At 38.0% G+C, this 11,884-nt stretch overlaps 1 protein-coding gene across 1 annotated transcript; it reads left to right on the top strand.

The window, feature by feature from the left end:
- Positions 1 to 455: 455 nt before the first annotated feature.
- TSPAN14 (tetraspanin 14) lies at positions 456 to 7,316 on the top strand (the record flags this gene model as incomplete). Its single annotated transcript, XM_009866571.1, has 6 exons — positions 456 to 602; positions 1,452 to 1,622; positions 3,781 to 3,906; positions 5,476 to 5,520; positions 6,022 to 6,141; positions 7,245 to 7,316. Coding segments are annotated over 6 exons (681 nt in total), but the record flags the coding sequence as incomplete, so codon positions are not given.
- Between the last annotated feature and the right edge of the window lie 4,568 nt (positions 7,317 to 11,884).

Raw genomic sequence — 11,884 nt, 5'->3', positions numbered from 1 at the left:
CTGCCTGAAGGGAGGGTGTAGTGAGGTGGGGGTCGGGCTCTTCACCTGGGCAAGACAAGAGGGCATGGCCTGAAACTACACCAGGGGAGTTTAGGTGGCATCTCAGGAAGCACTTCCTCACAGAGAGGGTGCTCAGGCACTGGGATGCACTGCCCAGGGAATTGGTGGAGTCACTGTCCCTGGAGATTTTTAAGGAGAGGCTGGATGTGGCACTTAGTGCTGTGGTCTGGCTGATGTGATGGTGTTGAGTCATAGGCTGGACCTGATTGATCTCAGAGGTCTTTTCCAGCCTCAATAATTCTGTGATTCTGTGAACAAGACAAGTTGGCAAGCTCTAGAGTTTGCAATGGATTCATTTGTAATCATATAGGAATCATGGACATTTAGAGGAATGTTAAATGAAAAATATGCTTATAGTGGTCACCTTTTTCTTTTATTGTGTTTTTCTCTTTCAGGGTGTGTTGTCTGATCTGACAAAAGTGACTGGTCTTCATGGTCTGGACCCAGTGGTGCTTGTCTTAGTGGTGGGAATAGTGATGTTTACTTTGGGATTTGCTGGTTGTGTAGGAGCACTGAGGGAAAACATCTGCCTTCTGAAGTTTGTAAGTAACATCATTATATGAATGGATTATTGTGTGTGTGAAAACTAGGAATGATGACTGTGAAGAACTAGTAGCAAACCAAGATAATTCCTAGAATTTGGTTTGTTATGATGTTATATGGTAAACTTACTCCCCTGATGTGCCTCTATTAAAAGCAGTGTAGGTTTAAACCTGTGTGTATATTCCCCTTCCTGGAAAATGTTTCTTCCCTTGTTAATCTATTCTTCTATGCATGGATGTTGTAACAGTATGAATGCCAGAATGGAACATTGTCTATGTAGTACAACAAAATATGATGTTTGTAACATATATAGTCAGTTAGAAATTACTGACAGGAGATGGTAGAGTGGCTTGGAGAGAACAAAATCCCTTGAAAACTGAAAAATTTGTTCTGAGTGGTGTGTGGGCAAAACTTTGAGTGTTGACTCTTATTAGATGGTTACGTTTATACTGAGGCTACTTCTTTACTTTAGATCTCAAAACAAGCTGGACAAGGAAAACATAAAGCTGGAAACAATGCTAGAAGTACCAGCAAGACTACTTTAGCTTTGTGTTTGGCAGATTCTTGCTTTTTTTAAAAAAAAAAAAAATTCACTGCTCTGTGTAATGACTGTGGTATGGTGCTCATCTTCCAGAGAAGTTTGTGTGACCAAGGCAAAAGGATCACCTGACGTCTTGAGGGTTTCTTTACATTGAATTCTCATTTAGCAGGCAGTGTTCTCATAGTATCTCTGCTGAGGGAGAATTTTAACCTAATTCTCTGTGCCTATTTGTGGTGGAGTTGGAGTAGGGATGTACTGAAAGTGAATAGATATTTTCTAATTTAGGCTTTTATTTTTTCTATTACAGTTCTGTGGAGCAATTGTATTTATATTTCTGCTGGAGCTGGCAGTAGCAGTTCTGGCTTTCCTGTTCCAGGATTGGGTGAGGGACAGGGTCAAGGAATTCTTTGAGAATAACATTAAATCCTACCGAGATGATATTGACCTCCAGAACCTCATTGATTCGCTACAGAAAATAGTAAGTTTGTATCCTGTTACATCTTTCATACATTCTAGGAGAGATTTGGAAGTTTTCCTTTTCATTGCAGATTTATCATGCTCTGTAGCTATTAGTGCCATGTTACAGATGTGCTGTTTTGCTTCTGCTGCATTGAAAGCATCAGGGAGGCAAGATATTCTGAGATATGGTGCTGTTCTAACTGTAAATGGGGAAGCTCTGCCAAGCGTCTGCCTTTTGACCTTCTTGACTTGCTCCCCTGTTCTGATCAGTGTTGCATCAGTTTAAGTGAGAAATGAGCAAAAACACCCTCTTTATTCTGTAAAAAAATTGTACAGTGCAACTGGTAGTCTGCATGCTTATTTTAAGAGACACTGCAGTCTTGCACAGGAGTGCAATATGGGGCCTTTATCTTAAGACATACACCCCAGCTTGAAGCGAAAGAGGATTTTTGCCTGGGAAAGGCTAATCTGTAGTCAGGTAGTTGTCAAGGAAGTTTGAAACAACTTCACGCTCCTGTGGTCTTAAAATCTTCAATTACCAGAAGACAGTGATGACACTAGGATGTGGTGAGTCCCGTGCTAGTGAAGGCCTGTGGATGTCATTCATCAACAGCTTTTGTGATCCTGCTCAGGAAACAACCAGTGAGTGGCCCTTCTGATTTTATTTTTTTTTTAAATTTATTTGTGTGTGGTTAAAAAAAGTATTCTGTTTCTCTCTGTATATGTGTATTTCATGAAGAAGTAAAATGGTTGTCTCCTTCATATGTGGGTTTTCCCCCCTTACAAAGGAAGGCTGTTTATGTCTGTCTTCCATCTTCTAGAAGATGATGTTTAGAAATCTGTGCTTACAGCTCAGTTTGATAGTAAAGCAGGATTTTAGAGTAGATACCAGTTTTTTGATCAGCTGTATATTACCAGCAGCTTACCTATCCTGTTGATCCACTCTTGTGTATGTTGGTATTAAAGCATCCTCTGATCACCCTGGAAGTATTCCAGTGCTATTTTGTTTTAGTTTTCAGTGCTAAGGGCATGTTTTTGTAAGTTAAGACTCTTCCAGGCCATGACCAACACCCACCACAGAAATGAACTGCTTTTTCTTTCTTCACGGTAAATGTGACTAAATATAATTTTTTTTCTTAGTGTTTTTTCCTGTTCTGACCATTCTGTTCAACTCTTAAGTCATATTTCCTGTGAAAACTCTATGTAAACAATTCTGCTCTCCATTCACATCCGCGTCTGTCACAGCTTGATAACTTCTGAGTCCATTTATTGACTTCATGTTTTGGTGGTCTTGCAACCAGTTAGGTTAGTATGAGTTTTGCGAAGACAGTCAGTGGAGAGAGGACAGGTACTAGAGATATCCCAAGAGGATGGAACTTCATGAGGTACCAGGAAAATTTATGCAGTGGTGTAACATTTCAAGTCCTCAAACCATAGAGAAGGATTTGCACCCTTAAATATTCAGGCCAGTAAACTGCAAAGCATGACTTAATAAGAAACTAGCTTTCACTAGTTCCAGGAGTTGAATATTCCTTTCTATACTGGGATTTTTCCAACCTGCAATTACAGTAATTATACTGTTTAGATCAAGAAACTTACTTGGAATACTTCTGGAATTAACTGAGCTTTGAGCTAGTGAGACTACTGGGTCAACAGTTTACATTTGGATATGAAAACCTTAGAAGAAATACATTCACAGATGTTTAGATCCACTTTGCGCAGTAAACAAGGAGAAGAAAGCTTGTTGATTCATGAAGATTTAAGGATAGAGTCACAAATTTAAAGAAACTTGGTTTTTTCATAGCTTTTCTGATTTTGATTGACTTGGAAATAACAGGGTACAAAGCATTTGTATAAACTACTTCGTTGCACCATTTGTGGATGTACACTGATTGCATCCAGCAATTGCATCTAAAGTGGTAATTTGTGTGATTTTGCTTGTCGTGCTGACACTTATTTCCAGAAGCAGTATGCCAGATGTATTGCTTGGATTTCACACAGCCATGGTAGACATTGCTTTTTTTTTTAATTTATTTTTTTTTTTAACTCTCATGTTGCCATTGATTCTGCACAGCCTTAGAGAAAGTGAAGATGAACGTCATTCCAGAGAGTTTGTTCAGTGGATAAATTGTCTCTGAAATGCCCTCAGATGCTCAGTGTTTGTTTGTCTGCTGCAGAACCATTGCTGTGGTGCCCAAGGTCCAGAAGATTGGGACTTTAACATATACTTTAACTGCAGCAGCGAAAGCAAAAGTCGTGAGAAGTGTGGTGTTCCTTTCTCCTGCTGTATACCCGATCCTGCCGTAAGTAGTTTCCTGCCTTTGTATTGCTCTGATATTGGAGAGTTGTGAAAGGAAGTACTTCTGGAATAAAGTGTGCTGAGTAGGACTTTAAAAGGTGTTCTAAATGATCAAAAATTACTCTTGTGCAAACTCTTTCCATGTTTCTGTTCCACAATTCTTAGAGTCTAAATGTGGCAACCCATTACGCAGCTGAAAATGTACTATCACCAGGAATTCAAGCTACTTTTGTATGGCTGAAATCCACAAGTGTTGGTGACTGAAAAACTTTTTTTTTTTTTTACTCCCAATAGTTTCCTTGAACTCTTGAACTTTGAGCAGCATGTTATCCCCAGTTAGAACTAACGTTACACCACTCCTCTGCCAGGGAAGTAGGAGTTAACTCCGTTTGCTGATGGTTTACCAGCAACTGGTGAAGGATGTATGCATAAAAACAGTTTAAAATTTGTTTTCAGTGTTTTCTTGTTAGATCTTTTTGCTAAGCGTTAGGAACCTGACCTTTTCACTGGAAGCTGAAATATGGAAGTAGGAGCTAACATATAATGCTTTATAAGTGGGAACAGTTACAGCTCAAAGTCAGTGGAGCAGTCCTTGTGCGGAGCAGATAACCTTTGGTGGGTTATACAGAGGTTTTTGATTGTCTTGGAAATTGGCCAAGAAAGACTTCGTCAGGGAAATATTCTATGTTTAGATTCCCCAGTAATTATTTTCTACTTGAATTTGGAGAATTATTATTCCACTGCAACTGAAAATGTTCCTGTATTTAAGGAGACATAAGCATGTTTAAACCAATTTAATATGCTACTCTTAATATTTCAGGATACCTCCCTATGCATTGTGTAAATTATCCTAGAAATTAATATTACTCAATGTTTTTTGTAAGTCTGATACAGAGAAAACAAAAGAAAAAAGTCTTAAAGGGAATGTCTTCATCTTTGGAGGTAAATACTGTCATTGGGTTGTGATCTGGAAGGTGTGTATGGTTTTCCTACCTGGGATCTGCAAGTAGGAGTGTTTTGTCTTTGAGACTAGGTATGTCTTGGAGCTGAGTTATGTGTAAGAATTTGAACTAGCAACTGAGGGGGCTCAAGCAGCTCACAGCTGCTACTTGTTCTGACCAAATTGGATAGCAGGTTATACCCCTTGGAATGATGGAGTCATAAGGTTTATTTCTCTACTGCACTTCTAAATAAATCACCCTGGTACCTTTATTGCCACCACAGTGTTTAGTTGTTATGCGGAATAGCTAATGTGAAACAGGTCTTGGAGGTGCAGATGTCTTGTCTGTGTGCTGGCTGTGGAGTTGCTACGCTTCAGGTTAAAAAGTCCTTGCTAGTTGAAAGCCAAGTCCTAGAACAAGCTGGGATTTCTGGTGGGGATGTTTTCCTGCTAGCGTATACTTCTGCTTTGTCATTATTCTTGTGTTCTGCTAGTTCTTTGTTCATTTTTACCAAAAATCCTTCTTAAAGTGGTTGGTTCTGGCAGTCCTGATTTGTTTTGTCTGTGAATCTAAAAGACAGAAAAACTACTGCAAGTAGAATTCAATTAATTTAAGTTTTTTTTGCTTTGCAGCAAAAAGTTGTGAATACACAGTGTGGCTATGATGTCAGAAAGAAGGTAAGGGCCTGGGGTCTTGCTCTGTCATGTTCTGTGTCTGCACAGACAAAACTATAAAAATGGTGGAATTGCTCATAGATGTGTCAGCTTAAAATTCTGGGAACTAATTGACTGTGCTACATCATGCTACAGATAGAGTGTGGTAGAGATTTTTCCATTGTTTAAAGGGAACTTGTACTGTGGAGAGGGTGGAAGAATCAAGTGATGAAACTTGGAAAGGTGTGTTTCACAAGGGGTAGAATTTGCATTTCAAAGGTGCATTCCAATTGTTGGTTATGATAGTCTAACTCTTGAACGCCATCTGCTAATTTTAAAGTATTCTAATAACAGCATTTGCATGAAAATACTAACATCAATGGCCAACCTTCCCTGACGCAATCTTAGCATATATGTATTTCTGAAGTCTGGTTAAAAACATTACTGCGTGTGTCATTAGTTTAGTTTTATCATGGGACTGATCTAATAAACTTGAAAAGTAATATTCTTTCTCTTTGTGTCCAGAGCAAGAGTCAATGGGACGATCAGATTTTTGTCAAAGGATGTATTCTTGCTCTTGAAGCTTGGCTACCCCGAAATATCTACATCGTTGCAGGTGTCTTCATAGCTATCTCACTGCTCCAGGTTTGTTGGTTTTGTTATACTACTTTGCTAAAACTTTCAAGTTTGCAGAGACAGACCTGCTGAAGATAAAAAAAAAAAATAAATAAAAATCCAGTGTCAAAATATTTACCTCTCTCCATAGCTACTTTTAAGGTATGAGAAAATAATACGGCAAAAATAATTACAGGGCTGGAGACTTAGTGCAAATATTTGATATCAACTAATTTAATTATCTTGAAATTGTGTTCCTTAAAGCAGTGAAGGTAATTCTAAAAATACACTACAGCTTTAATACATACAGTATATGACGACTGTGATGTATTATTAATATTTCAATATGCTAATATATGACTGTTACATAAACTATTTCATGGTGGAACTGAGAGTTAGACATAAAAGATTTGTTTTAAAAGCAGTCAGGTTATCTTTTCTGAAACTTCACCCAAGTATTTTGTTATTTTGCTAAGAAAGTTTCATGAAATGTTCTGAGTTATGAATTTATCTTCAATTCATGTGGGAAGACTTCTCTGAGAACTTGAGTGAATGTAAAAATTTCAAATTTAGATATTTCAGAATAATCTGGGGCTTTTCTCACTACTATGTATGAGAAGAATTTCATTGTAGTACAAGTAATTGTACATTCTGTATGTATTTAAAAAAAAAAAGATCAGAAAATTGACTGATTACAACTTTAGCAGGAGGTAAGTGTGAATGTTATTAGACTCAAACTGGCTAAGTGGATTTCTTCAAAGTCTAGGGCAGCTGAAAGCTTATTACTTTGAATGCTCCTAAAGTGTTACATGTGAAAGCATCTTTTTCTTATGAATTTTATTTCCTGCAAGATTCTACTGCCTCTTACTTTTTAGTAAAAGCCATACTTCGACAGGTGATTCTGGCTAAGAAGTGGTGTCTGAACCTGCAAACACTTTCTGCATGTACATCGTTACTCACAAGAGTAGTTGCACTGATGTCAGTACAGTGTCACAGGAACACGTCAGAAGTAGGTTCCAGTTCTGTGGTAATGACCTATGGTAATAGGCTCTAATTTTTAGAAACATCTTGCAGAGTGATACATTACAAGTGTTTCAACTCACAAATAGTTTGTTGTGTTTTTGTCTTTTTAGATTTTCGGGATTTTCCTAGCCAGGACATTGATTTCTGATATTGAAGCTGTAAAGGCAAGTAATGCCTTCTGAATATAAAAGCAGACACGTGTTGCAAAAAACGTGTATCTTGTGATTATCAGTTGGACACCAAGGTGGAAGAAATGCACAGACTGTGAAATACTTTTATTAAAAGCCTTATGTGGATTTTACCTGCTCATGGTTTTTGTTAGAAACTGGTACAAAAACCAAATTTCTGAACATGCACATATCTACCTTTTTTCTGATGAGACGACTCAGTGCACCAGTGCTGATCTCTGAGGAAGAAATGGAATTTCACAAGACATTGGTGGTACAGATTTTGAATATTGTAGCAAGGAAACATGAAACTGCTGTAAACTCTTTCCTTGAAGGATACAGTGAAGATTGTTCTGTTTTCACTCTTAAATGTCATCAATCTCAAAATGTAATCTCTTCAGAAGGTGTGCCAATTTCTTCACAATCTTGAAATTGTTTTATTCTCTACAGTAGACTCATGCAGTCGTCTTTTTGGCAAGATACCCAACAACCGTAACTGTCGAGGTATTGCAAAAAATGGTCACAGATAGTTTAGTTCTTCATTTTTTCACTTGTGCAGACGTAAGGATATTTCTGACAGGGAATAATGTAGATGTCTTGGGAGCAGGAACTTGTGCTCAGTATCAGAGCCTTGAGTAACCCATGCTGTTTTAAAAATGCAAGCCTTTTCTCAAGAGGGGAAAAAAATCTGACTGTCTGTAGCATTATATGTTAGAAATCTTCATTTCAGGAAAGTGATACTGTTTCCTGTCTGAAAAAAATGTAAATATTCTTTATTTATAGAAGACAAAACTCTTTAAAACTGCCTACCTTTTTATCGATCAGTAATATCTTTAAAAAGTGCTGTATGCAGAGATTTTGAAATGCAGCTTGTTTCAGTCGGTAGCAAGCATGCTATGCTACCTGTTGATGGTTTTTCTTTCCTCTAGTTTCTCTCACAACTGCTATACTTACCTTCTCAAATCCTACCTGCTAGTTCAGGACTGGTGAAAAAAAAGTTTAAATTTAGCATTGATTCCTACTCAAAACTCACTTTCAATGAGGAAATAGGAGTTTATGAGGGATTAGAAGTGTTGAAGTTTTAAATCTTCTATAAAGCTATTGACTCATCAGTTCTGCTTGTGTTCTGATACATGGTGAACTGGAATGCTTTCTTCACTGATTTTCTGCATCAGACTGAACTACTGCCGAAGTCAATTTTTATTTTGATCAGAAGGAGATTAAACTCTCTTCTTCCTGTCCTTCCTTCCTTCTTGGGGGCTCAGTAGATGGTTCTGTAGCTCAGTAAGAGTTGCAGTCTTCTCTATAAGGCTTTGGCCTAGTATTTTTAGCTTTAAGTTAGAAGTATGTGACTGAAAAGTTCTTGGAAGTAGCTGTAGCTGTCAGATTTACTGTGGGCCATAACTAACATTGTTTACTGCTTCCAGTGACACCTGTTTTTTTCAGGGAGAGCAGGTTTATTTACAGTGCCTAATATAGTGTACATTCTAGAAAAGTATATATTTTTATAATGATATTTTACTACATGTAGTCTGCCTGAAGGATTTAATACTTGTATTTCCAAAGTATATGGCTGTCTTAGGAAGCCAAACTTTTAACTCTCTCTAATGTCCTTTTTTCTATTATGCATGCATTAACAAACATTTCACTGGCAGAAGCTGACAAACAGTAAGAATCTTTGTGTCTGTACCGATTGTCCAGACATCCGTCTAGCTTTGAATCTGTGAAGCACTTGGCAGACAATGCTGTACTCTCATGTGTACTTCAGTTCAGCTGTCATGGTTCTTTTTCTGGCCAGTGATTGAGACACAACAGGAAGAGGAAGCTTGTCCAAGTCCTACAGTGGCAGAGAACAGTCTGCTTTTACTCATTTGAAAACCTGAAAATTGCTAGAAGTGCACTGTATTGTGTTTTTTCTTTATTATTATTTTTTAGCTTTGATATACAACAAGGAAACATTAGCAGTAGATCACTGAGGGGAGACGAGGAGGCATTTCTTGTGTAGAGCCTTGAATTTGAGGTCTGTATTGGCTATTTGTTGAATCTGTTCCATTAGGAGCAGCCCACAATTTGCTGCAACCTTTGCTTTAAACTCTGGTGCTTGAAACTTTACAACACTTCATCAAACAATTTACTCTGTCAGGTTATGTGTGATAATCTGATGTATTCTGTGTAATAATCTGATGTAAATTGGAGAAGAAAGCTCCTAATGCTGGGAGGTACTTTAGCAGTTGGTGAAAATCGGCACGGTGTCAGATACTTGGGGAGTTCGTGCACTGAGATCAGCTGAGACCAGAGCCAGTGTCATGGATCAGGATTCCGGTGTCTGCAAATCTTGTCAAGTTGCCTGAAGACAAATGAATGTTCAGCTTCTTTTTGAAGTACTGTTTGTATGCAAACCACTTTAATTGAAGTGTTTTCTTTCCACAGTTCTTTCTTATTGGCTTTGACTATTAACACCAGCTTTGTATCAATTCTCCAGCTATTTGAAACTGAATTCAAGGGAGCAAGTTCAACCTCTTTGAAGATCTTTAAGTTCATGGAGTGATTTGTTTGCGCTGCAGACAACTTCTTTGAGCCTGTTCAGTATCACTTTTCAAACCCTGGGGTGCTGGGCTTGTTTATCCTTCAGCATTTTGAATTGTACCCCTGTTGGTGATACACATGACTGGTGTAATTTCAGACTTGGAATGGGAATGCTTTGTAACCACGTTTTTACTTAGGTGTATTTAGGACCTCCTCTGTGGACCTGCAGTGACTTCGTGGCAAAAGGTTTAGATTGTGGTTTAAAAAGTTTTTACTGGCAAAAGCAGTTGGGTGTGAGCCTGCCTCTAAAGCCCTGAAGGAGAAGCAATTCAGTGATCTCGGAGAGGTTTGGTCAATTTTTGATGTTGAGATTTTGGTGATTGTATTTGGAACAGCTCCACAAACACTACAATGGAAATAAGGTTTTTAATGAAGATTTCAAATATGAGGTCAGACTTGAATAACTAGACTGAGAGAAGGAAACATTTCAGTGTGATCACTTTTATTTCTCAGAAACAAGCACAATTTATTTCTGTGAACCAATGTATTTATTTGTCACAATGTTGAACAGCGCAACCACCCTCTTGTTTCTGTTGATATACTTGCGTTTGGACACAGCTTGTTTCCGTGTACGTGAAGAGAGGAGGACGAATATAAGCACTGAGAAAAGTACAGTGACCAAAGTTGCTCCAGTTGCCTTCTGAAAACCAGAATATTTCTTCCCAAGGGATCTTTAGTTGTGGTGACTCTCATCCAGTGCCATGTGGATCGACTTGTACCTCCAGCCCATTGAGATCAATGGGGCAACTGGCTTATATGTAGAACTGCCTTGGGTTTTGTCTCCCAATTCCATCCGTTCCCCTTCTTTCCCCCTACCTCCCATGGATTATCATGCAGCTTGAATGTTGTTTAGCCAGGAGAAGGGGATGTTCTGTCTCTTCTTCTGAGATGGCTTTTCTGAGTGACTTTCAGTATACTTTTTTTTTTTCCTCAAGTCTTAAATGTGATTAAATAAAATTTAATGTTTTGTACTCCTGGACTTTGATTTCTAAGATTTGTTACTTCCACTCATTAAGGTTTAGACTGGCTACTGACACTGCAGTTAGTGGGTAACTACAGAAATGGTCAAGGTCTGCTGGTGTTTGTGTGTGTGTGTTTGCTGAAACTAATTCTTGATGGTTTTTTTTAGTCTGGGCTGCTGCATAATAGGTAACACTGGTGCTTTTCTCTCTGTTGTTATTGGAAAGCCAGGAACAATTGAAGAACTACAGAATGGTGTAAAGAACATATTAAATCTCTGGACACCCAAAAAGTTAAAACTTCTGTTTGCACTTTGACTGCCATTGTCCACTGTTGTCGCTCTTGTGATTTGCCCAGTCTGTGGTTTGTCATGTCTGAGCAGTGTCCCTGAAACTACGCCGAGTACAGAAAGAAAGTAACTTCAAGGTTTGAACATGAAGCTTTCAGAAACAAGTTTGTGTCTGTGTCTTTGGCCATTTTAATATTTCTTTAATACATTAAAATGTCATAATTTTTTAAGATTTTTTTTTTACTTTTATGAGGGTCAGAGGAACATTTAACCAATAGATAATGGGTATATTAGAGTAATGCCATAATTGGAATTAGTCTAGAATGTTAAGGCAGGATCATTTCTGATAAGAATGACTTGAATGTGGCTATTTGGTTTGTATGTATAGAACTTGTAATAGATCCTGATATATATCATACTAATGCTTGGTGTAGGCACAACATCAGATCTTATTTTTGAAGAGGAAGTTGTCTGAAGCACTTTTTTTTTGACATTGGAAATCTGTTGGATGCCTGTATCACTCTGTGCTTTAAGCCAAAGGAAGCTGCACACAATTTGGCCCTTATTTCTCTTTTCTCCTACTGTGTGGACAAGATGTCTTTGCATGTTACCAAGTGACTGGTCTGGATTTGTTTTATGAAATTCGCTTTCTCAAGAATGCTCTTGAAAGTGGTATTTGGTGGCAGTTTCTTGTAGAATTTGCTTCTGCTGAGTCTCATTCCAGGGTACAGTAACTGTGACTCTGAAA

This window comes from Apaloderma vittatum, unplaced genomic scaffold (genome assembly GCF_000703405.1).
Source record: "Apaloderma vittatum isolate BGI_N311 unplaced genomic scaffold, ASM70340v1 scaffold6273, whole genome shotgun sequence".
NCBI classification, from domain to species: Eukaryota; Metazoa; Chordata; class Aves; order Trogoniformes; family Trogonidae; genus Apaloderma; species Apaloderma vittatum.
This window is presented reverse-complemented; position numbering and strand designations above follow the sequence as displayed.